The 22,604-nt window shown below is 43.6% G+C and overlaps 1 protein-coding gene across 5 annotated transcripts in view; it reads left to right on the plus strand.

The window, feature by feature from the left end:
- Positions 1 to 5,107: 5,107 nt before the first annotated feature.
- Positions 5,108 to 22,604, plus strand: part of phf21ab (PHD finger protein 21Ab) — a 31,254-nt gene continuing 13,757 nt past the window's right edge. For 2 of the 5 annotated variants that reach the window (XM_041939432.1, XM_041939434.1), the window contains exons 1-9: positions 5,108 to 5,306; positions 10,877 to 10,916; positions 11,746 to 11,797; positions 12,039 to 12,128; positions 13,226 to 13,258; positions 13,404 to 13,469; positions 19,307 to 19,459; positions 20,070 to 20,309; positions 21,186 to 21,281. In XM_041939432.1, coding sequence (XP_041795366.1) covers positions 11,756 to 11,797; positions 12,039 to 12,128; positions 13,226 to 13,258; positions 13,404 to 13,469; positions 19,307 to 19,459; positions 20,070 to 20,309; positions 21,186 to 21,281 — 720 coding nt within the window. In that variant the 5' untranslated portion in view covers positions 5,108 to 5,306; positions 10,877 to 10,916; positions 11,746 to 11,755. The remainder of the gene's footprint in view (positions 5,307 to 10,876; positions 10,917 to 11,745; positions 11,798 to 12,038; positions 12,129 to 13,225; positions 13,259 to 13,403; positions 13,470 to 19,306; positions 19,460 to 20,069; positions 20,310 to 21,185; positions 21,282 to 22,604) is intronic. The other 3 variants (XM_041939435.1, XM_041939436.1, XM_041939433.1) reach the window with 2 other exon arrangements.

The raw sequence follows: 22,604 nt of genomic DNA on the forward strand, positions 1-22,604 counted from the left end.
CTGTGTGTGTGATAATACGACGTCAGGTGTGCAAATGTGTGTTTTTGGGGTTTAGAGGAAATCTGAAATCTGTCCCAACCTCTCGAGTCTGTGTGTTTTCCATATTAAAACTTTCTGCCCACAACTCACCTCACATTTCTAACAGTCGTCAAGTTTTCTATGTGCACAACAAAAAAGTAAAAGTCTTCTTTTTCTAAAATAATCTAAAGCAGCAGCGACACAAACACGGGTCACCTGCTCGTTTTTTCCACAGATGACGCTGTCTGTCCAGTCTGTGTGGTGACAATACACAGAGTATCATACATTCAGACAGTGGTGGAATGTAACTGAGTATATATCTACTGTGAACGAGTGAGTACTGAAGTACTTTACTTGAGTATTACCAGTTTCTGCTGCCTTATATTTCTACTACACCACATTTGAGAGGGAAATATTGTACTTTTTACTGTGTTACGTGTATTTACCAACATTAGTTACTTTGCAGAAGTGAATATTAACACAAAATATAATCAGCTAATTAATGATGATGCATTATTTTAAAGATAAGACTTTATTGATCTCAGGGGGGGAAACCAGCTGTGTGATGAAAACATGAATGCATCAATAATTAGAATCCAGTAAGAATCAATGTTACTCTGAAATTCTTCATAACGAGCGCTTCTCTTGGTACTTTATGTTGTTTTCACAGTAATACTACAATACAGTAATAAAAATCTGACTTTGAGCTGTTCTCATACGGACGAGTTTGTTCAGGTTCAGAAGAAATCTGAAGACAAAACTGAGAACTTCTTATTTCTTTAAGAACAATTTGAAATAAAAAATAAATGTGTCTAAACGTGATCACAGACGAGACGCTGGAACGTGCAGAGAGGAAGATGACGAAGATGAGATTCATCTTTTATGTGACGATGAACGGCAAACGCTGCTTTTAAAATGTTCACGATCCGGATTTGGATTTGATGCCTGAGCTTTAAATTCCTTTGAGGCCGAATCTGAAGACGTCGTTTTTGTTCTGTGAACATGTTTCCGAAGCAGAGAGAAGGTGAAAAATAACTTCTGCTTCATTTTCAGTCCAGAGGATTCATTCCTGCACTGAATCACATGTACTGTGAGATAAAGTGATGCAGAAATGTGGATTTTCTGAGCTTGTTTGGGTCGTGTTTCTCTGTCTTCAGGTGTGTACTCATGTCTGTCGTTTCCAGTATCTGACAATAACAAAGGGAATAATATTGGTATAGTAACATTCGTCCATATTGTTGTTATCTCACATGACATCTCTCTCCTGCAGCAGCGACCCCCCATCTGCTGCCCCTCCTGAGGTCTCTCCCTCCAGTTCTTCTGCTTTGAATCGAGGGTCTCGCTCATTTTAACACTGTCACCTTCAGACTGTGGAAACCTCTGATGCAGATTGGTGACTTGAATAAAACACAGCAAAGATAAAAGGAGTAGTGGAGGGAGTACGCAGATCTTTTACTGAGGTAAAAGTAATAATATCACAGAGTAAAAATACTAGAGAAAAAGTCCTGCATTCAAAATTTTGCTTCAATAAAAGTATTATTAAGTGTATTTTAAAGGTCCAGTGTGGAGGATTTAGTGACATCTAGTGGTGAGGTTACAGACTGAAAACCACCTGAACACCCCTCCGAGCGCAGGAGAACCAGCAGACTGACGGAGGACGTGAACGTGTCTCTGGAGTCAGAGTTTGGTTTGTCCGCTCTGGGCTCCTGTAGAAACATGGCGGTCAGCATGGTGGGCTCTGTGGAGGCGGAGCTGCTCCCTCTGGACTCATTCTAAGGTGATGAAAACACTTTAATGTCACAGCTGGTAACTATGGAGCTGACGTCATTGACTGCTCGTTCAATCATCAATAATAATACATCATCTCTTAGAAGATGAATATATAATATGCAAATTCACTAAAGTCATCAAATCATTTGGTGGAGCGAAACATTTCCCTCTGAAAACTAGTGGAGTAGAAACATGAAGTACAACATAAAATACAAATACTCCAGTGAAGTACAAGTACCTGAACCTTGTACTTCGTCATTCCTGTGCTTGAACACCTGCGGCTCCACCTGCGGTGTCCAGAAGCTTCTTTCCAGTCTGGTTTGAAAGCTGAAGATGACGGATCGTCAAGTCTGACACGAAAAGCGGAAAAAACATGTCGACACAAACAAAACACTGAATTGAATACAACTTTATTGATCCTGCAGGTGAAGACAGGGATACAGGTGAGACTCACCTGGTTGCTTTGAAAAAACATTCCTGTTAGTTTCTCTGAGGTCTGTTGTGTTTGTCTGCTTTAACATCTTCAACTCTTTGTTGTACTTTTTTTGAAGCACCTTTAGAAACTGTGACTGTCCATCAGGATTTAAAGTTTCATGTGTTAGTTTCAGGTTAATGTTTCCTTCTGTTTCTCTCTAATTTCTCTGTTTGTCTTTGGAAACACGTTTGTTACTTTATCGATTTGTTTCTGTGTATTTTTGTGTATTTTCCTTCTCTGTGTTTGAGGCACTTTGTTAACACGTTTGTTTCATTGTGTTGTATAAATAAAGTTTCTTTGAGTCTTGCGGTCCACCTGGCTGATGGCAAAAAGCAGGACGATGACGACGAAATGACCAGAAGCAAACAAACTGAACAGAAGTGAGTTACTGAGTCCGGAGCAGCGGAGGACCTGGAAGTCTGGATGTCCTGGTGGTCCAGAGGACCACTGCACCGACCACCAGCCCAGTTTGAGTCCAGCTGGGGTCATTTGATGCTCATCATTTCACATCTCCATCCCCCTCACTTCCTGTCATCTCTCAACTGTCGACTCTCAGAAAAGGCAGAAGAAGAACTCAAACTTGACGAGCCAACGTGTTTCTGAGAACCACCTCCATCATCAGGGCTTCAGGTTTCAGTTATTCATCGTCCTGCAACACACAATGTGAAGTGCACGCAAACAGAAAGTGACTGAAATGGATGAATAGATGTAGCAGCATGACTGACTCTAACTCACAGGCCTCGTGCACACTGAAGGCCAGATGATCACTGTGTGTGTGTGTGTGTGTGTGTGTGTGTGTGTGTGTGTGTGAGAGAGAGAGTGTGTGGAAAGTAAACATTTCTCCTGCAGTCAGTACATAGAGACAGATAGATGAAAATAACTGCCTCAGGAAACCACTGACATCAGGAATGTAGTGCACTGCATTCCTACGCTCCTTGAACGCTCCTCCAGCGTTCCTGTAATGCTCCTGATCTCTGTCACTTAAATCACGACCCAAATGAAATACGTGAGCTTATTTACAAACACTGACACAGGAGCGCCACCAGGAGGCAGTCAGTGGTGGAAGATGTATTCAGATCCTTTACTTCAGTGAAATAAAGTCAAAGTTCTAGGAGTTCATTAAGCAAGGAGACTTTTCTCTGAGGAACACTTCATCCTTCAGTTTATCACAAACATCCACAGTCAAAAACACAAAATGTGGAGATATGTGGTTTTCACTGGACGGGGAGGGTGTAAAAAATAGTAATCTGGAAAGTAACAAGTAACTAAAGCTGCCAGACAAATGTGGTGGAGTGAGAAGTACAATATTTGCCTCTGAGGTGCAGTGGAGTAGAAGCATAAGGCAGCACAAAATGGAAATACTCAAGTAAAATACAAGTACCTTGAATTTGTACTTAAATACAGTAATTGAGTAAATGTACTAAGTTACATTCCATCACTACTAATCAGTATTTTTATATTAACATGGGATGAAATGAGCACATGTGATGTAAACAGTGTTGATGACGTGATGAAAGCAGACTCATATCTGACACACGTGTGAACGAGCAACACGTCATAAAGACTCGACAGCTGCAGGTGAACCAAGCGACGGATCACACCTGAGGTAAATCACAGCGTCTGATTAAAGCTGACACAGAGCGAGGACTACAGCAAACATCTCAACAAAATATAGAAACAAACTCTACAAGACAAAAAAAATGATAAAAATTCAGATATATAATATTATTTACAACAATCATTGCTTGTGTTTATATATATATATATATATATATATATATATATATATATATAATAGCAACAGAGCAGAAACACACTTCAGAATGTTATTATTCCATATTATTACATTACTGGACCTCAGTATTTCATGTTGAATTTGGTCATTGTATCTTTTTTTTGTTTTGATATAATATGTTTTCTATGTAAAGTCTTAATCTTTGAAGTAAATCGGACCTGCAGCTGTCAGATAGAAGCAGTCAAGGACAAAATACATTTGCATCTGGAATAGTGGAATAAGTATAAAACAGCATGGAAATATGTCAGTAAAGTAAATTACATATGTTCCTAAAAATGCTACTTAAGTTACTGTTCAGCATGTTTTTCTTGTGACTTTTGGGACTCACTTGAAACTAGATGACACATCTCAGGTTTATCCTGATAAAATACTACATTTGAATTGTACTTAGTTCCACTGCAGCACCGGTTTATGTATTTGTAAGGCAGGACACCCTGAAGCCACTGAGGCAGTGATGAACAGGCCGTGCCACCAGTCCTCCTCCTCCTCCACAAAGTGCAACAGCTCCAGCGGCGAGCAGCCGGACATGGAGCCTGAACAGCGGCACACTGAGGGCGGACTGCCCGGTGCTGGTTCCATGAAGGAGAACCAGAGAAGAAACGCAGTCAGTCCGTGTCACAACGCAACAAACTGCTCCGCTCCTCTGCTGAGTTGTGTGGCGTGTGTGTGTTTGTGTGTTTGTGTGCGCGTGGTATGTGTGTGTGTGTGTGTGTGTGTGTGCAGACTTTCTCTCCATAGAGTTTCACTGAGTTTACATCCGGGTTTTTTCCCTAGGCAATGGGAGTCGCAGCACCGCCGTTCCTTAGGCAAAGTGAAATAAATTCGCCGCACCGACACAAAAAGTAGTCCGCTTTTCGAACACATTTTCTCCGCACCTCGCGTCGCTGATCGGCTCGATTTAACGAACTTTAACAACAACACGCGCTAATATCAAACGCTTTGTCGCGGATAAACGAGCATTAGTTGGACGTGTGAGTAGTTTTTGTCTCCCTTCCTCCAGCTCCGGGGCGCAGGGATCTGTGCTGTGCTGCGGCTGAGCTGAATGAGATTGAAGAAGAGTTCTTCTTGTTTTGTAGCTTCAGTTTCTCTGATTTTTACACAAATTTACTAAAACTAAATATAAAATACAGCAACAAAATAAAGCTCTGCGGGAAGGAGGCAGCCGGACTGTTTATATGCTGTTATTCCATCGTGGATCGGCTTCTTATAGATATATATTTAATTAATCTAGAGGAGGACTGCTGCTGAGTAAGTGCACATTGGCTTTTTTAATTTCATAACTTTAATTTTCTGTGTTGTCAAACTTCACCTGTGCTCGGCTCTCGGCCTGCATCCATGCGTTCGTCGGTGTGTGTGAGCAGGTGTGTGAGCTGGCAGTCCGGGTTGAGCTGGATTCAGCTCTTCCTCTGTGTTTCTGTGTGTTTAGCTGGTGTGTTTCTTATTCTAGGAGTTGATATTCTGGAGGACAAGGGGCCGATATAACTTAGAGCCACCAACGCCTGCTCGGTGTCATAATTCTGAAAGATGGCGTCTTCTGGGACCATTCCCGCGCTGCTTTCTTTATTTCCACTCTCTTTTTCTTTCGCATCGCCGCCAACGACGCTATTATTTATCTTTGATGTAAGTTATCAGCGTGGCTGGTAGCGTTAGCCACAGCGGCTAACAGGATGGTTAGCATTAGCGGCTACGGCTAACGTTATCCACTTGTTCTCAGCCTCAGACGGAGCAATGTCGGATGTGTGAGGGTCGGTTTGGATGGTTTTACCAACACCGAAAACCACTCAGGACCCCGATAATCCCCCGAAACCCGCCAGTTTACCGCGCCGGGAGGATGGTACGAGGCAGCTCCGGTGAATTTAGAAGGAGAGGGTGAACCTCCGGACGGCCATAGTGGCTGAATAAGAAGGTTATAAAACATTTATTTCGCCGCCGAAACAAAAACACACTTTTCAGTATCTGGAGTCCCGCAGCAGAAGCACTTAGCGGCTCTCGTCTCGAAACCTCCATTTTAGCTTCATTTCTCGCTTTTTCGGGCCTCTGCAACGGCATGTGATGCCGATGGAAGTTTATCCAGACAAGTTCGCGTCCCACCCAGGGAGCAATTACTCCAATTAACCGGCAGCGTGTCCACAGTGCTGGGCCCCGGCGGAAGGAGACCCTGCGAGGGGCTCCAGAGGGAGCAGCTCGGCTTCAGAGGCTCCTCATCCAGCCTCGGCCATCCTCCCATCACCGACACATGGAGTTAGTCATAGAGGTCAGCCTCATGATATAACCAGTCTGGATGGTGTTCACACATGACCGCGGGTTCGTTTGCAGTGCTGACAAATACTTTTACACAAGTCCTGCACTGAAGAGTCTCCTTTAACATGCACGTTTTACTCTGCGTCTGCATGAAAACAGGTGATGAGCTGGTGAAATATATGAGAACTAAGACAGATTAAAGCCAGTTTCCAGCTGTGTGCCCCCCCCTCCTCACACCCGAGCCTCTCAGGTTTGGTCCTTCCAGCAAACAGCTGAACTTAGATCCAGAATTTCACTGAGAATCAGCCGTTAGAGGGACGATCTGTGAACCAGGACTTTGGTTTGTGAGCTCTGCAGGAAGCAGCTGAGCTCCACCAGCCGCTCACAGGCTTGCATGTCAAGGTCCGCTCATACACACAGAAGTAAAAGTCACCAGCGTTTACTAAAAACAGCAACAACGAGGGAAACGGCTAAAAAAAATCTGACGACCCCTCAGATTGATCCGGTGACCCTCTGGAGGGGCCAGACCCCCAGGTTGGGCCCCACTGGCCCAAACTAACTAACTGTAAATGACGTAGGTGAAAGTAGCTCCACCTGCAGCAGCTCCAACAGTAACATGCTGCTCTAACTTTGATGCTTCAGTATCAACAATCTAATAATATCAAATAGAATCAGAGATCAGGAGACATTTTACTGCACAGACAGTACTTTTACTGCATGAAGCTGATAATACTGCTGTACTTTTACTGCATGAAGCTGATAATACTGCTGTACTTTTACTGCATGACAGGAGAAACCAAAAAAAACAAGTCGAAACAAACAAATCACTGAATTGAATACAACTTTATTGATCCTGCAGGTGAACACAGATACAGGTGAGACTCACCTGGTTGCTTTAAAGAAATGTTCATTCCTGTTAGTTTCTCTGAGGTCTGTTGTGTTTGTGATACTTTAGCGACACGAAGCTGATAATGCTTGTGTACTTTAACTATGACACTTTAAATACATGGAGCTGAGAATACTTGTGTACTTTTATTGTGATACTTTAAAAACCCAGCTGTAGCGGGAGCTAGAATTGTTTAGAAGTACTCAGTCTTAATAAACACAGAAATACTACGAGGCTCTAAAGTGATCACCTGCCACTCGCCAGCTGCTGCTAAAAATCTACGTCAGCGATTGAAGTGGGAGGTCATCGTCGTCATCGGCAGGTCGAAACCGAAACTGGTCCGCTTCACTCTGAACTCTCATCTTCATCACAGAAGTTGATTGATGGCGTTGGTTTTGCGTCGACTCTGCACGCAGCGACGTGTGACCGTCAACAGTCGATCGACCTGAAAGCCAGAACATGGTGGAAGTAAAGAAAGTTTACTGAGAAGTGAAGGAGGAGAGATCTGGGGTCAAATTTTATGAGCTTATTATACTTTGAATTTTGCAAAGTACTAATAATTACAGTACAAATATGTACAGTACAAATATTGGAGTGAAAAGTGCAGTGAGGTGGAGTTAAAAGTGAAGTTTCATGAAGTGGAAAAAGCTCAGTTAAACTTAAGTTGCACTTTTCTGAAATATGACAGTGGTGCAGTACTTGAGTAAATGTACTCAGTTACTTTCCACCTGTAGATTCACAGTATTGGACAGCGGTGGGCAAACAGTGGCCCGTGGGCCACATTTTGGTCCTTCAACAACAACGTTTGATGAAAGCTGAAGTCTGAACTTTAACAGTTCCCATTAAAAATGACGCATTTACATGATTTTTCATGGCATCCCATAATCAAACTTGGCTGTGGTGCTTCTGTGCTCGCTGCCAGCTGCTGTCATCAAAGATTGTTTATGAGGCGAAAGAGGCGTCACTCTGTATCGTCACTGTACAGTCAGACCAGAGAGTGTTTGAGTAGTCCAGCAGAGTGAGACATTGTCTCTCTGACGGATCACTTTCAGGAAAGATGAAGAAACTCAGTGTGTCAGATCGTCTTTGATCAACTCTGAGTTAAATGTTCAGGATCAGACGAGACTCGGGATCAACAGATACTGAATATTAACGGGTCCGATCAGGCCAAAGCCGGCTGACCGTGACGTCCCTGCAGAAAACACTGTGAATGAAAAGCTTGTGCTGATCGTCAGCCTCCTCGTGAAGAGAGTCTGAACAGCACGAGGCCCAGGAAGAAACCAACAAGATCAATAACACGAGTGCTTCCGTTCAGTTCGCATCTGCGACCGGGCTAACACCGGCCGCTGCGCCGTCCTGCGCGTCGAGGCGGCGTGACACTCGAGGGTTAACAGGAATCTGTAGAGTCACTGGATTCTGTTTGTGTGGATCAAACAGGGATCTGTTAGATCAGCTGGGGACGCTGCATGTGTCCAGGTCAAATGCAGATGCTCTGAAAGTTAGTTTGGATTGTCTGTAAATGTGAAGTGATGGAAGAGATTTGAACACGCTGCTGAAAGACGAGTGTGAGCCATTTTACCTGCCGGATTAAGATCAAAGAGCCTGTTCGCTAAAGAAAACATGATTCATTTTTGATTTATTAGATGTTTCTGTTGGGTGTTTTTTGTAGAAACTAAGACTGATTATGTTTTGTACCTGGTGCCTTTGAAGAATTCGGTGATTGTTATGTTTTTTATGGACTCGCTGAAGTCACTGGTCAATGCAGCACCTGTACTGGGATCACCTGACTCCCACCAGAGGTGGACAGGTGAACAGGTGAAGCACATTGTGTTGAACAACAGTAAATATGTGACAGAACAGGATCTCAGTGAAATATGAATAAAAGTACACAAACTAACAGTAATATAAGAAATAACACCAAACCTGGAGCAAAACAAGCTGCTGGTTCTGTTTAAGTTAACCCAGTACTGTGTCTGAGGTCAGAGGTGGAAAGTAACTAAGTACATTTACTCAACCTCTGTACTTGAGTAGCATTTTGAGGTACTTGCACTTGAGCATTTGATGCTCTTTAAGGTTGGGCCCTGCTGCCCTAACTATTTGTATATGATGTAGTTGGAAGTAGCTCCACCTGCAGCAGCTCCACCTGCAGCAGCTCCAACAGTAACATGCTGCTCTAACTTTGATGCTTCAGTAACAACAATCTAATAATATCAAATAGAATCAGAGATCAGGAGACATTTTACTGCACAGACAGTACTTTTACTGCATGAAGCTGATAATACTGCTGTACTTTTACTGCATGAAGCTGACAATACTGCTGTACTTTTACTGCATGAAGCTGACAATACTACTGACAATACTGCTGTACTTTTACTGCATGAAGCTGATAATACTGCTGTACTTTTACTGCATGAAGCTGACAATACTGCTGTACTTTTACTGCATGAATCTGATAATACTGCTGTACTTTTACTGCATGAAGCTGGTAATACTGCTGTACTTATACTACATGAAGCTGGTAATACTGCTGTACTTTTACTGCATGACGCTGGTAATACTACTTTACTTTTACTGCATGAAGGTGGTAATACTACTTTACTTTTACTACATGAAGCTGGTAATACTACTGTACTTTTACTACATAAAGCTAGTAATACTACTGTACTTTTACTGCATGAAGCTGATAATGCTACTGTACTTCTACTGCATGAAGCTGATAATACTGCTGTACTTCTACTGCACGAAGCTGATAATACTGCTGTACTTCTACTGCACTAAGCTGATAATACTGCTGTACTTTTACTGCATGAAGCTGATAATACTACTGTACTTTTACTGCATGAAGCTGGTAATACTACTGTACTTTTACTGCATGAAGCTGATAATGCTACTGTACTTCTACTGCACGAAGCTGATAATACTGCTGTACTTCTACTGCACGAAGCTGATAATACTACTGTACTTTTACTGCATGAAGCTTGTAATACTACTGTACTTTTACTGCATGAAGCTGGTAATACTACTGTACTTTTACTGCATGAAGCTGGTAAGACTACTGTACTTTTACTGCATGAAGCTGATAATACTGCTGTACTTTTACTGCATGAAGCTGGTAATACTACTGTACTTTTGCTGCATGAAGCTGGTAATACTACTGTACTTTTACTGCATGAAGCTGATAATACTGCTGTACTTTTATGAAAGTAAGATGCTGAATGGAAGACTTTTGCTTGTAATGGACTATTTTTACATTGTTGTATGGATACTTTTACTCAAGTAAAGGACCTGAGTACTTCTTCCAGCGCTCTCAATGTTGTATTGACCCAAACTGGGAACATTTCTATCCCAGTGAATTTTAGTGAGTAGGATGTGATTTATTGATCATGTGACGGATCAATGAAAAGAGCCTCAGACGCTGTGATGAAGGTGAGGTAGTCGAGGTGGAGGAGAGATAAACATCTTTAAAACATAAAGGCCTGAGATGCAGGTGTTCGGATAGAAACATACCTGACAGGAGTAAATAAAGGTCCGGACGCAGAGTCGACATGAACGGCTGCAGATTCGTTCATGAATCAAAGCTCGTTATTGTCTGTTCTGTGCTCCTGAAAAGGGATTTGAGTTTTTGTTATTTATTCTAGATTTCTGATCACAGTCCACGTTTGTAACGATGTGCGTTTGTTCTGTTTGACAGGGCAGCACAGAGGGGTGGAGTCCAGTCCCACAGCCAGGTGGTGAGTCCTGGATTTACATGTAATAACATCAATGTAACACCAACCACAGTAATCAACATGGTTATCACCTTCAATACATCTGTTTTTAATGAAGTTACAGTTCATCATTCTCATTTCAAAGTGCAGTTTTTTCAAGGTTTTTAAGATAAAATGTGTAAATTATCATGAGAAGTTAAAGACTTCCTCCTGATTTCTGTAAATAATAATTTTAACTTTCGACACGTTTAATTTTCCAGACACGTTCAGCTGTTTCAGGCAGAACTCAGAGTACTGATAATGTGTTTGTTTTCAGTAAGTTCAGATACATTCACACTGTTTTACCTGTTCATGACGACACCTGTAACGAGTGGAATTAGTAGGAAAAGTTACTCGTGTTTAATATTTAAATGAAGTTTCATGTCAGTGAACAGAAACAAAATGAAGCTGCGTCTTGTTACTTTTAGAGTAGTTTTTAATGAAAGATATTTTTTAGTTACAAGACATTTTTTCCCTTTTAGTGTATTTTTTTAATTCTTTATTGATTATTTCAACAACATTCAGAAATACAAACTTGTATTTTCTCTGAAAACATAATACTTCAGAAATATTCAGTTAATGTAACTTGCTTGAGGACAGTAAGTGTATTTAATGCGCTTTAATAATGGAGTAAAATTACTTTGCTTTACACAATGTAGTTTGATTACTTGTACATGTATCTTGTACAGTTTAAACTACTATAGTTATAGTAGTTGAGTCTTTGTGTAAAGTCTCATATAACAGGTTTATTAATGATTAAATAAAGCTTCTGTGTACTTTGAAGGATTCAAGTCAGTGTTTGGTTTTGTTTCAGCGGCACTTTAATGCTTCAGTTGGATGGTTTTCCTACTGGAGACGGTGTTAAGGTAAAAATATCAAACACATATTACACAGTTCTGATTAGTGTACTAATACCTCTGCAGGACTTCCTGTTTGTGATGGCGAGGAAAACGAAAAGACTTCCTGTCACCTTGTTTGACCTTGACAGCGAAGTATGACTGTCAGCATCACACCGGAAGTCCTGACTGGGCTGTACTCCAGGTTACTATGACAACAGCCAGGACCATAACCCACGCTTTTTTGGTGTGTGTGTGTGTGTGTGTGCAGGCTGATCGATCGGCTGGCAGACTGACTGGATCCATGATGGAATTACAGACGTTACAGGAGGCTCTGAAGGTGGAGATCCAGATCCATCAGGTACGCGGGTCAGTGGGTTAGACAGTCGGGTTAGCTTGGAGAGGTCCGGACCGCAGCAGTGTCAGACCAACACGCTTCATGTCTTCACGGCGAAACGAAACACGTTACAGAAAACATCTGAATCAGACGAGTATGAAGCCAGAAAAACAACCAACATAAATAAGTACAGAAACAAAACCAGGCCCTCGTTCAGGCCTCCTGTGACTGAACTTTGAGATGAGAACCCAGTGAAGATGAAACTGCTTACATCACCGCTCTTCATGGAGCTCATAGAAAATTAATGAGTCTATCGGTATTTATCAATCAATAAAATTCATTTTGCTTAAATTTTCTTTTAGAAACTAAATTGATCTCCTCGTGTCCTTCGTTAGGGGGCCGTGTCAGACCTGAATCCAGTTCCTGAGTTTGATATTTAAATCTGCTGCAGTAAACACGAGGCTTCGAGGCGACAAGTGTTTAAAGAAATGTATCACTCAGCGTATGAACGTACTCTAATAATGTTTTATATTCTTCATAAAATTATAACAGCCTTGTTGTAAATACTAAAAGCTTTCAGCTGTTCAAAGTATAAATACAATATAAATACTTCAAACTGATGAGAAGAGCTCAGACAGAAGAGCAGCAGAAGTCTCTGAAAAACAATAATATTAATATCACTAATAATAATAATTATGAACAACTTGATTAATGCAGCACTTTTCAAAATAAAGTCACAAAGTTCTTTACATGGTTGAACCAGGATCAAAACATTACAGGAACAGACAAATAATACGGAAACAGAACGGATAAAAGATCCAACAATAAAATAAGACTGAAAAAAACAACAAGTGCAGCATCCCATCGATCGTAAAGAGCAGATTGAGGATGTAATATTTCATATTTCCTTTGATGCTGGAAACGGATCCTCCTGCTCCGATAAAACATGTACATCTGTTTCCTTATTTTCTTCGGCAATGCGTTTTCTCGTGTTATTACCTTCTGCATTGATTTGCATCGTGCCCGGACGAGTGCATCCCTCTGGTCGTTGTTCCTCGTTGTGGCCAGCAGGTGCCGCTGTGAGTCGTACTCTTCTGAATGTCTCTTGTCTTCTTCTGCAGAAACTGGTTGCCCAGATGAAGCAGGACCCTCAGGTAAAGCCACCATACGTGTTAATGTCTGAACCTTCTCGTGTTCGTTACCTCAGCGGACTGACGATGACGATGATGAAGCACACTCAGCTTTTCAAAGTTTACGTCAGTTTGTTTTGGCGCCGACTGACTCGGTTCTTGTTTTCAGAACGCAGATCTGAAGAAGCAGCTCCACGAACTCCAAGCAAAGATCACAGCACTCAGCGAGAAGCAGGTACATCATTACACACACACACACACACACACACACACACACAGACTGACACACACACACACACACACACACAGACTGTCACACACACACACACACTCACACTATCACACACACAGTCACACACACACTGTCAGAGACACACACATGCACACACAGACTGACAAACACTGACACACACACACTCACACTGTCGGACACACACACACTCACACACAGACTGACACACACACACACACACACTGTCACACACACACACACACTCACACTATCACACACACACACTCACACTGTCAGACACACACACACTCACACTGTCAGACACACACACACACACACACTGTCGCACACACACTGTCACAAACATACACACACACATACACTGTCAGACACACAAACACACGCTGTTACACACACACACTGTCAGACACACACACACACTCACACACACACACACACTGTCACACACACACAGTCAGACACACACACACACACACAGACACAGTCAGACACACACACACACACATACACACAGTCACACACACACTGTCACACAGACACCCACACACTGTCACACACACACACACACACACTCACACACACTCACACACACTGTCACACACACACTCACACTGTCACACACACAGTCACACACACTGTCGCACACTCGGTCTGCCTGCTGATTGGCTGAAGCGATGTCAGTAGCAGCTCAGTCCTTGTGTTGAAGCAGTGATGGAGGAGAAGCGTCACCGTTCTCGTTTCTTTCTGCTTCGTTACTCTGAAAACAACACGAGACAGCAGGAGAGAAACGTTTAGAAACTGGTTCTCTGAGCTCCAGAGCAGAGCTGACGCAGCAGCCAATCAGGAGAGAGCCATGAGCAGGACGCGCCCGCCATCGTTTGTGCTCATCCTGCGTCTCTTCGCAGTTATTTTCTGTCGTCTGTGTCTGAGGACTCTTTTGATTTTGCGCTCTCTCTCAGCCTTTTGTTGTTTCCGTGTTGTTTTTTTGTCTTGTGTCTTTATTTAACCACTTTCAGTGAGCTTCCTATTTTTATCTCCTCCCTTCATATTTTCCTGTTTGTTTTCATGTCTTCCAGTAAAACACAGCTGCTGCCAGATAAGTGTGGAATTAGAGCAACTAGTTGTCGAGTGAGGATTATTGCGTTAAAGCTACTTTGAAGAGCACTAATGCGTTTACGGGGCGTGCAGATGCGGCTGGATGTCTCTGAACGTTGTTTTGAAATTTGCTGTGGATACATGAAGCAGATTATCGGTGAAAACAGAAAGCTCGGTTCTCGTTGGTGCTCCCGGACTGCTTACATAACAATTCAAGGTGTTTTCAGACAATCGACGCAGCGCCGTCTCAACACCAAATTACACTCGCACGGCGCTCCGACTGTCGAGTCAAGTCTGGAGATGTTAACATGTAAATGGCTGAATGCCTTTCTCACTGGGAGTTACTGGAGGAAGATGATGAGCAGTCAGTTGTAGTTCTGCTGCCTTCTGTCTGCAGCTCTGCAGACGCACATCAACGAGCTGAGCATGAACACAAACCAGAGGTCTGGACAGTTTGCATCAGATTCAGGCTAAAAACGTGAAGGAAGAACTCAACAGTGTTCTTGTGTTCTTTCAGAGAGATGCGAATGGATTCTTCTACTCCCGACCCCGAAAACAATCTGCTCCGTTAGCCGGCTTGTTGTGTTAACTGGCTAAAACTGCCTTTAGTTTCTGACTTCCCCCTCGCCGAGTCTGTCGGCTCTATGTGGCGTTATGCAGAACATTTTGATGCACAAAAAGTCCTCGTCCAATCGGTTTCTGTTTGTTTCCTGTGAGCGCCGTCGGGCTGCAGCAGCTCGTGGCGCCACAAACGACACAAAGGTGAAGCAGGTGAAATTCTTTGTGGGGGACCTGCTGAAACTTGGTGTTGGTAGATGTAAATGAGACCCCTGAGGAGCTGCTGCGTAGACTAGTTTCAACTGGCCCAATGCCTGCAGACTGTTTTGCTGCAACAGTTCCGCGTGAGGAATTTGTCTGCTTTAAAAACCTGTTGTCAGACCAGTTATAACCCCAGAAGCTCTCTCAGAGTTTGTCTTGGAGCTGCAGACTGCCAGCTTCATTTATCTGTTTTCAAATGGGGGGGAGGCAAAGACCAGAGAGGAAAAGATCATGTGTGAGGTGACATTCAGATGTCAGAAAAACAACATGGTCAGCAGGCGGAGCTGCAGCAGTGACACACCACCCAAGAAGGACATTAAGGTGTTTTAAAAGACTTCGCTCGGCTCAAACATCCATAAATCTGCTCAGAAACCATCAGAGAGGAAGATGCTCCTCACAGCTGCAGAACTTCCCTGAGAATCTTCATGTTTTTAATTTTTCTTCAGCATCTCAGTGACTCACTTTGACTCAGTTCAGAACTTCTTTTAAAGGTTTAGTTTATGCTTATTTTCACAGGTTATGTCTGGTGATATATGGCGTCACAGATTCTTGAGGTTTTATTAGCCCAAGTTAAAATATCTGCCGCCACACGACAACAGAGGTGAAGAAAAAGTTGTTTTTAGCGCTGACAGCGTTGAAAATGACGTTTGAAACTAAAAATCCTTGCTTCTCTCCGGAAACATTTTCCTTGTTACTTGCAGTAATCTCGGACCTCACTAGCTGCGTTTCCATTACAGTTGTTCGCAAAATAAAAGTGATATTTCTGAAATTTCGGCAAAGTTCGAACGCGACTTGCAGGTGTTTCCATTGAACGGTGTTTTGTGAACCAGCCGAAATTCTCGGACGTTCCACGAGATGTGTGTGCGTGCTGTGCGTCGGTAAAACTTAACACAAAGCTAGAATTAAAAAGAACATGCACGCTCCTGGCCTTGTAGGATTGCGCATACTCTAATGCACAAATGCTGAAGATGAAATAAAGAAATGATCTGTTGACTTAGAGTGATCACTTATTTTAATGACCTATGATTGATCACTTTGTTATTACGCGAGGCTCTGACAGCGTCAGCTCGCGCCGGCGGAGCAGCAGCAGAATACAGGACTGTGAATGACTGAAGTGTCCTTTGAACATATTTTCTATCAGCAATTATGTGTAAATATTAAAGTTAATGGCGTACACTTCTAGTGGCAATGGAAACGCAGCTAATGTGAACAGCGTTCGTGTCCTGTGGATGATCCTGACTCACAGAAACATGTCCTGCTTACAGTGTCTGTAGATAACTGCAGATCTCAGAGGTGACTCTGTCTCAGAACCTCGGCTGGTGAAACTTTATCTGCGTGAGGAGATGCTGCAGCACTGGATGTTAAATAGAAAATGTGGTTTTCTTTTTGTGGTTTGGGTGAAGTGATCCTTTAAAACACCAGTTGACAGGTGCAGGTGGGGACTCCGCAGCTTAATCCTGAGTGATAAAACGTCCCTCAGCAGCAGATAAACTTGTGCACATTATTAACTGCAGGCTGCAGGTCAGACCGCTCTCTGAAAGGGGAAACGGGGCACTTTTCAGTCTGGTTTCCTTTTTCAGGCCTCTTTATGATCGTGTGTCACTGCATTAAGTTGCTGCTTGAGAGTCAAGTGTTGCTAAGCAACAGATGTGCTTTATCTTTTAGTCCTGAATTCGTACGTCAGTGCTGCCTTTGTGTGTGTGCTGATTGTCTGCGCGACCCTCTGCTTCTGTACTCTTCATCACAATGTGCACTGTGGTCCTGTTTCTTCTCCTCCTCATCTCTCCAGTCTCAGAATGAGTTGCAGTGGCAGCCAATCAGATCAGAGCAGCGATAGTAGCAGGGCTGAGTGTTACGTCTGCAACACTTATTGATTATTGACCTTTTCAGAAGAGTCACTGACGAGCATCTCACTCTGCAGATTAGTAAGATGCTCGGTCCGACTTTATGTTTGTTGTCTTTTTAAAATGGCTCATACAGCAGACCTGCAAGCCTTCACACTTTAGATTTGTCAGTGCTGCAACGTACAGAGAACGTCCTCTGCTTCTATTTGTTGGTATTCCTGCATGTCACATAATCTGAATGAAGATAGATTCATTAGACTCAGGTGAGGACACAGAAGGCAGCTAAGAAAGTTGTGTTGCATTTTGACACTAATTTGTAACGTATCAGTCTGGTAAATTTTTCTGGATCTGTTAATTTAAACACAAGATCCTTGTGCTCAAAAAGAGGATTCATTCTCAGTGAAGAACCTTGGAGCTCTAATCTGCCTCTATACAAAGAGCAGTGATTCCTAACACGTCTCTGGGGGTCATCAGGTAAAACCTCCCTTCAACGGTGTTTTGCCTACTTAATCCCACGACACCTCCAGGAGGCTAGGCGGTGAACTCCGGCATCCCAGAGTCACCCCCCCCCCCCTAGTGGCAGTTCACGCTGCTCCTACACAATCCAAACAGCACTGCCACGTTCAACTGACCCAGAGATGCTCCAGGTAGTGGCCAGTACCGATGCTACCATTTAGCTAATGCTAATGCTAACCGCTAAGAAGAACAGAAGAAGACAATACAGTTCCGATGCTACCATTTAGCTAATGTTAAGTGCTAACCGCTACCTGCTAAGAGGAACAGAAGAAGACAATAAAGCTAGATACACCTATACTGTTAATGCTAACTGCTAAGAAACTATCATACTACCACCACTTTAGCTATTGTTAGCCGCTACAATGCTACCACAGGCCTAGATGCCACATGTAACTGCCGATTGCCACACTACCATCATCTACACCTGCCTCTTACCAACTGCACCGATAAAAGCGGGGTGGGAATACAAACCCTGGTTCAGGTAGGGGGTAGAAAGTAAAGAGGTAGAGTCAAAGATGAAAGTAGGGATTGGATACAGACCCTTGTTCGGGTAGGGGGTAGAAAATTTAGAGGGTGCTAAAGGTGGAGGCCTAAGCCACAGACTAGATTTAACAGCCTCTTCTAACATTTCCTTCAAGAATGTATCTAGATCTCATGTTCAGACTCAGACAGCGAATGCTAACCGCTAACTTGCTAACAGTTCTGTGGATCACAGACTGATCGATCTGCTTCCTCTGAGCCACAGAGCTCTATTAAAACACATCAGTGAGCCTCACTGTTGTTCCTTCATCACCATGAACACACACACTGTAGTTGTTTTTTGACTCAGTCACACACACACCGTCCTGCTGCCACAAACACTGCAGCACCAAATGTGGATTCATCCGCCGCTGAAAATAGTCCCAGCAAAAGCTGTGTTTCCTCCCGTTTGTTTGATTAAACGCTACAGTGAGCAGCTGTTTGAGGAGATTAATGAACATTTTCAAACATGAAACCAAATATTTGTGAGATGTTTTTAAAAATGTCCGTCTTCAGCAGGAACCAATGAGCTGAGAGCCACGGACAGGAAATCAGACAGTCCCGAGAGATGCACTTACATGTTGTTGATTTAAGTTAGTTGACAAGATATAAGATAGAGAATAACATCCATGAAGTCAGATCTACAGCCTATATAAATATAAAGAATAAAGATTGCCTCACTATGTCCGATTCTGTTCAACAGGAAGTCTAAATCTGTTTTAATATTTCTCTTGATGTATATCATAATGGAATGTGAATTCGGTTGGGTGTTTGCTGCTTCTCTAACGCATCGCATGCAGGTATAAGTGTTGTTTCTCCCACAACCTCCAGGATAAGCAGCTTAAACAATGGACACATGGATTTTAGTACATCAGCTAAAGTTAAATGGACTGCTTTACAGCACATCATTCACCCCTCTGAAACAACTTTGAGAGAGTTGAGGGAATGCAAAGCGCTGTTGTTAACTTTTAGCCATGGTTTGTCTTTGTTTAACTTCTCGTTCTCTCCTCTTTTCTTCTACTGCAGAAAAAGGTGGTGGAACAGCTGAGGAAGGAGCTGTTGGTGAAGCAGGAGCCAGAGGCAAAGCTGCAGCTGCATGTCCAAACTCCTCCAGCAGGCGGCGACATCAAGCCAGCTAACCTGCTGCAGAGCCAGCAGATACCTGGAGGACTACAGCAGGTAGGAAACACACACACACACACACACACACCTTCTCTCTTTGACTCTAGATTTAATATTACACTGCTGTGAGCTTTTAGCTTTTGATTTACCTTGAACCAACGGGCTTTGGTCAGGTTTATGCAGCTAATTGTTTATGAGAAAATAATACATTTTTAAAATCAATACACACCCTATACAGAACAGTGACGCAAGATGTGGCTAGCTTGTGATGCTGCACTGATTTTCTTTGATTGGATGGCACTACAGATGTGTCCTGACAACTAATTTGCACATTAAATTCTTCAAGGTAAATGACATAAATTTACTGACATCCTGTGAAACCAGGAAATGTTGAAATCTTCAGTAATAAAGTCACGTTTTTGTGTCTGATACTGAAATTCACATTCACATTCCAGGGGTCATACGGAGAGAAAGTAGCTGCAATGTAATGCAACAAGCTCACAACCCTTCAGTTATCAAATTGCATGCTGGGAAATGTTGGAAATTGGTAGTTGGAATATTATATTCATAATCTCTGAATATTGTAGAACAGATGAGCATGAGTAGACTCAGAGTGAGTTCCTTTTGCCTCCCTCTGCTTTGCCTCATGAGTTAAATTCTCCCTCAGCAGACTCTGACAGTCACACCGGTCCTCACCACGAAGACTCTACCTCTGGTGCTGAAAGCTGCCGCCACGCCCGCCCTGCCCGGTTCTGTCCTGCCACAACGCCCGCCCACTGTCGCTATGGTAGCCACGGCTATCACCAAACCCGACTCGCAGAACGCCCCCATCAACCTGCAGGTGGCCAGCAAGCTGACCAATCAGAGCTCGGAACCCGTGCGACTGGTATCCAAGAACGCCATGGTGGTAAGACCATCCAGTTCCCGCCGCTGTGCATTATCATCGCCTTCCTCTAATCTGACTTATTGTACAGTATGTGTTGTCATCTGTAGAGCTGAGGAGAGCTACTGAGTGTAGACAAGCATTATGATGGCAGTCTGTTGACCTGTAGTTTTTAAAACTGCCTTCAGGGGGGGTTAGAGAGTTGAAAAGTGTCCCTGCTCTAAGTGAAGGATGTTTCTCTGATCAAGAGCTCGAGCACGCTGTGGTGTAAGTGGTGGCCTTTTAGCAGCCAAACTAACAGCACCAGTAACAGTCAAGTAGCTCCATTTTATCTCGTGTAGCCACGTGTTCATGTAAAACAACAGAGGACTAGTACTTTTCTAACGACAATATAATGACAATGTCCTGATTAGGCAAGTGTGAAATATAGTATCAGACGTCAGTGTAACAGTGGCAGACGTGTCAGATGTGTCAGCGTAACAGCAGCAGCGAGTCAGATTTGTTAGCGTAACAGCGGCAGAAGTGTCGGTGTAACAGCAGCAGAGGGTGTCGGCGTAACAGCAGCAGAGGGTGTCGGTGTAACAGCAGCAGAGGGTGTCCGTGTAACAGCAGCAGACGTGTTAGTGTAACAGCTGCAGACGTGTCGGTGTAACAGCAGCAGAGGGTGTCGGTGTAACAGCAGCAGACGTGTCGGTGTAACAGCAGCAGACGTGTTAGTGTAACAGCTGCAGACGTGTCGGTGTAACAGCAGCAGAGGGTGTCGGTGTAACAGCAGCAGACGTGTTGGTGTAACAGCAGCAGACGTGTCGGTGTAACAGCAGCAGACGTGTCGGTGTAACAGCAGCAGACATGTCAGTGTCATAGCGGCACGGATCCACATCTGCTGTGGTTTTGTCTCAGGTGCAGGCCACCACCACCACCACCGCCCAGCCAATCAAAGTTCCTCAGTTTGTCCCTCCTCCTAGACTGACGCCTCGACCCACCTTTCAGCCACAGGTGCGTCCTTGTAAGACCCGCCTCCAAACCCTAACCCCCTCAGACCAGTGTGTGTGGCTCGCTCACTCTCCAGCAGAGGGCAGGAGTGCACTAAAGCAAACACTCATGCCTTGCTCCGTGGCACTAAAACATTGTTTGCTCTGTGCTGCCTCTACTCATCTCTTCTCCTCTTGTTGTGCTCTTTTAAGTTTCCAACTGACCTGTGAGCGGGTTGTTTTGAAGGTTTCCTGCCTGTGAATGTGTGTGTGTGTGCGTGCGTGTGTGTGTTTACCTGTTGTGGTGAGAGCTTGTTTTCCTGCAGCTTCTTGGTATTTTGTGTTCCTGGCTGTTGGTGTGTTTTAACCCTCTAAGTGGAAACATGTTGGTGGTGTTTACCTGTGCTGAGTGATGCCACTGGGAGCTCTGGCTGGTTCAGTAGCTGGATCACTATTAGTAGTCGCTGTATTAGCAGTTGGTAGTAGCAAGCAGCAGTAGTAGTACTTGGACTTGTGGTAGTAGTATTTGTGTCCATAGTAACTATAAATCAACAAGGATTACAGACCAGGTCGCAGCTCACGCCTTCATTCACAATGAGGCTGTGTTTATATTTTAAGGGTTACTTTCAGAGTTTACAGCGCTTATTGAACACAAACTGAACTCTTCTGTCCTCTCTGATACGATAACACGTCTGATATGCCGATAAAAGGCTCTATATTTATCCAAGAGACCCTCCAGCATCACACCAGCTGAGGCCACATTAAAGGATAACTTTCGTTTTTTACAACCTGGACCTTATTTGTAGCATTGAATACGACCATTTACTCACTTAGACAACTTTGGTGGCATTTGGAGTCGTTTTGAAGAAATTAGCCCCAGAGGAGCGGCGCGTATATCCGTATAATGCGAGTACTCGGGGCATCCATGCGCAGCCTCTATATAACGCATAATCTGCGGCGAAACTCGTTCATATTCCAATATTTAGTTCTGATATGCTGGTGCTATTCCCCTCTGAGCCGGCGGTCGGCTAGTTTAGCTGTAGTTTGGCACAGCTATGGTTCGTTATTGCGTATTCGTAGCCGACCGCCGCAGAGTCAGCCGTGTTGTGGCTGGCTGCTTGCAGTGCCCGGCGTTCGGAAATGACATCATCCACGTCAGAGGTCGTTGTCTAGAGACGCCGGATGTTGATAACATGCCACCACGGGCTCAGAGGGGAATAGCACCAGCATATCATAACTAAATATTGGAATATGAACGAGTTTCGCCGCAGATTATGCGTTATATAGAGGCTGCGCATGGATGCCCCGAGTACTCGCATTATACGGATATACTCGCCGCTCCTCTGGG

The sequence above is a fragment of the Chelmon rostratus genome, chromosome 6 (genome assembly GCF_017976325.1).
Source record: "Chelmon rostratus isolate fCheRos1 chromosome 6, fCheRos1.pri, whole genome shotgun sequence".
NCBI lineage: Eukaryota > Metazoa > Chordata > Actinopteri > Chaetodontiformes > Chaetodontidae > Chelmon > Chelmon rostratus.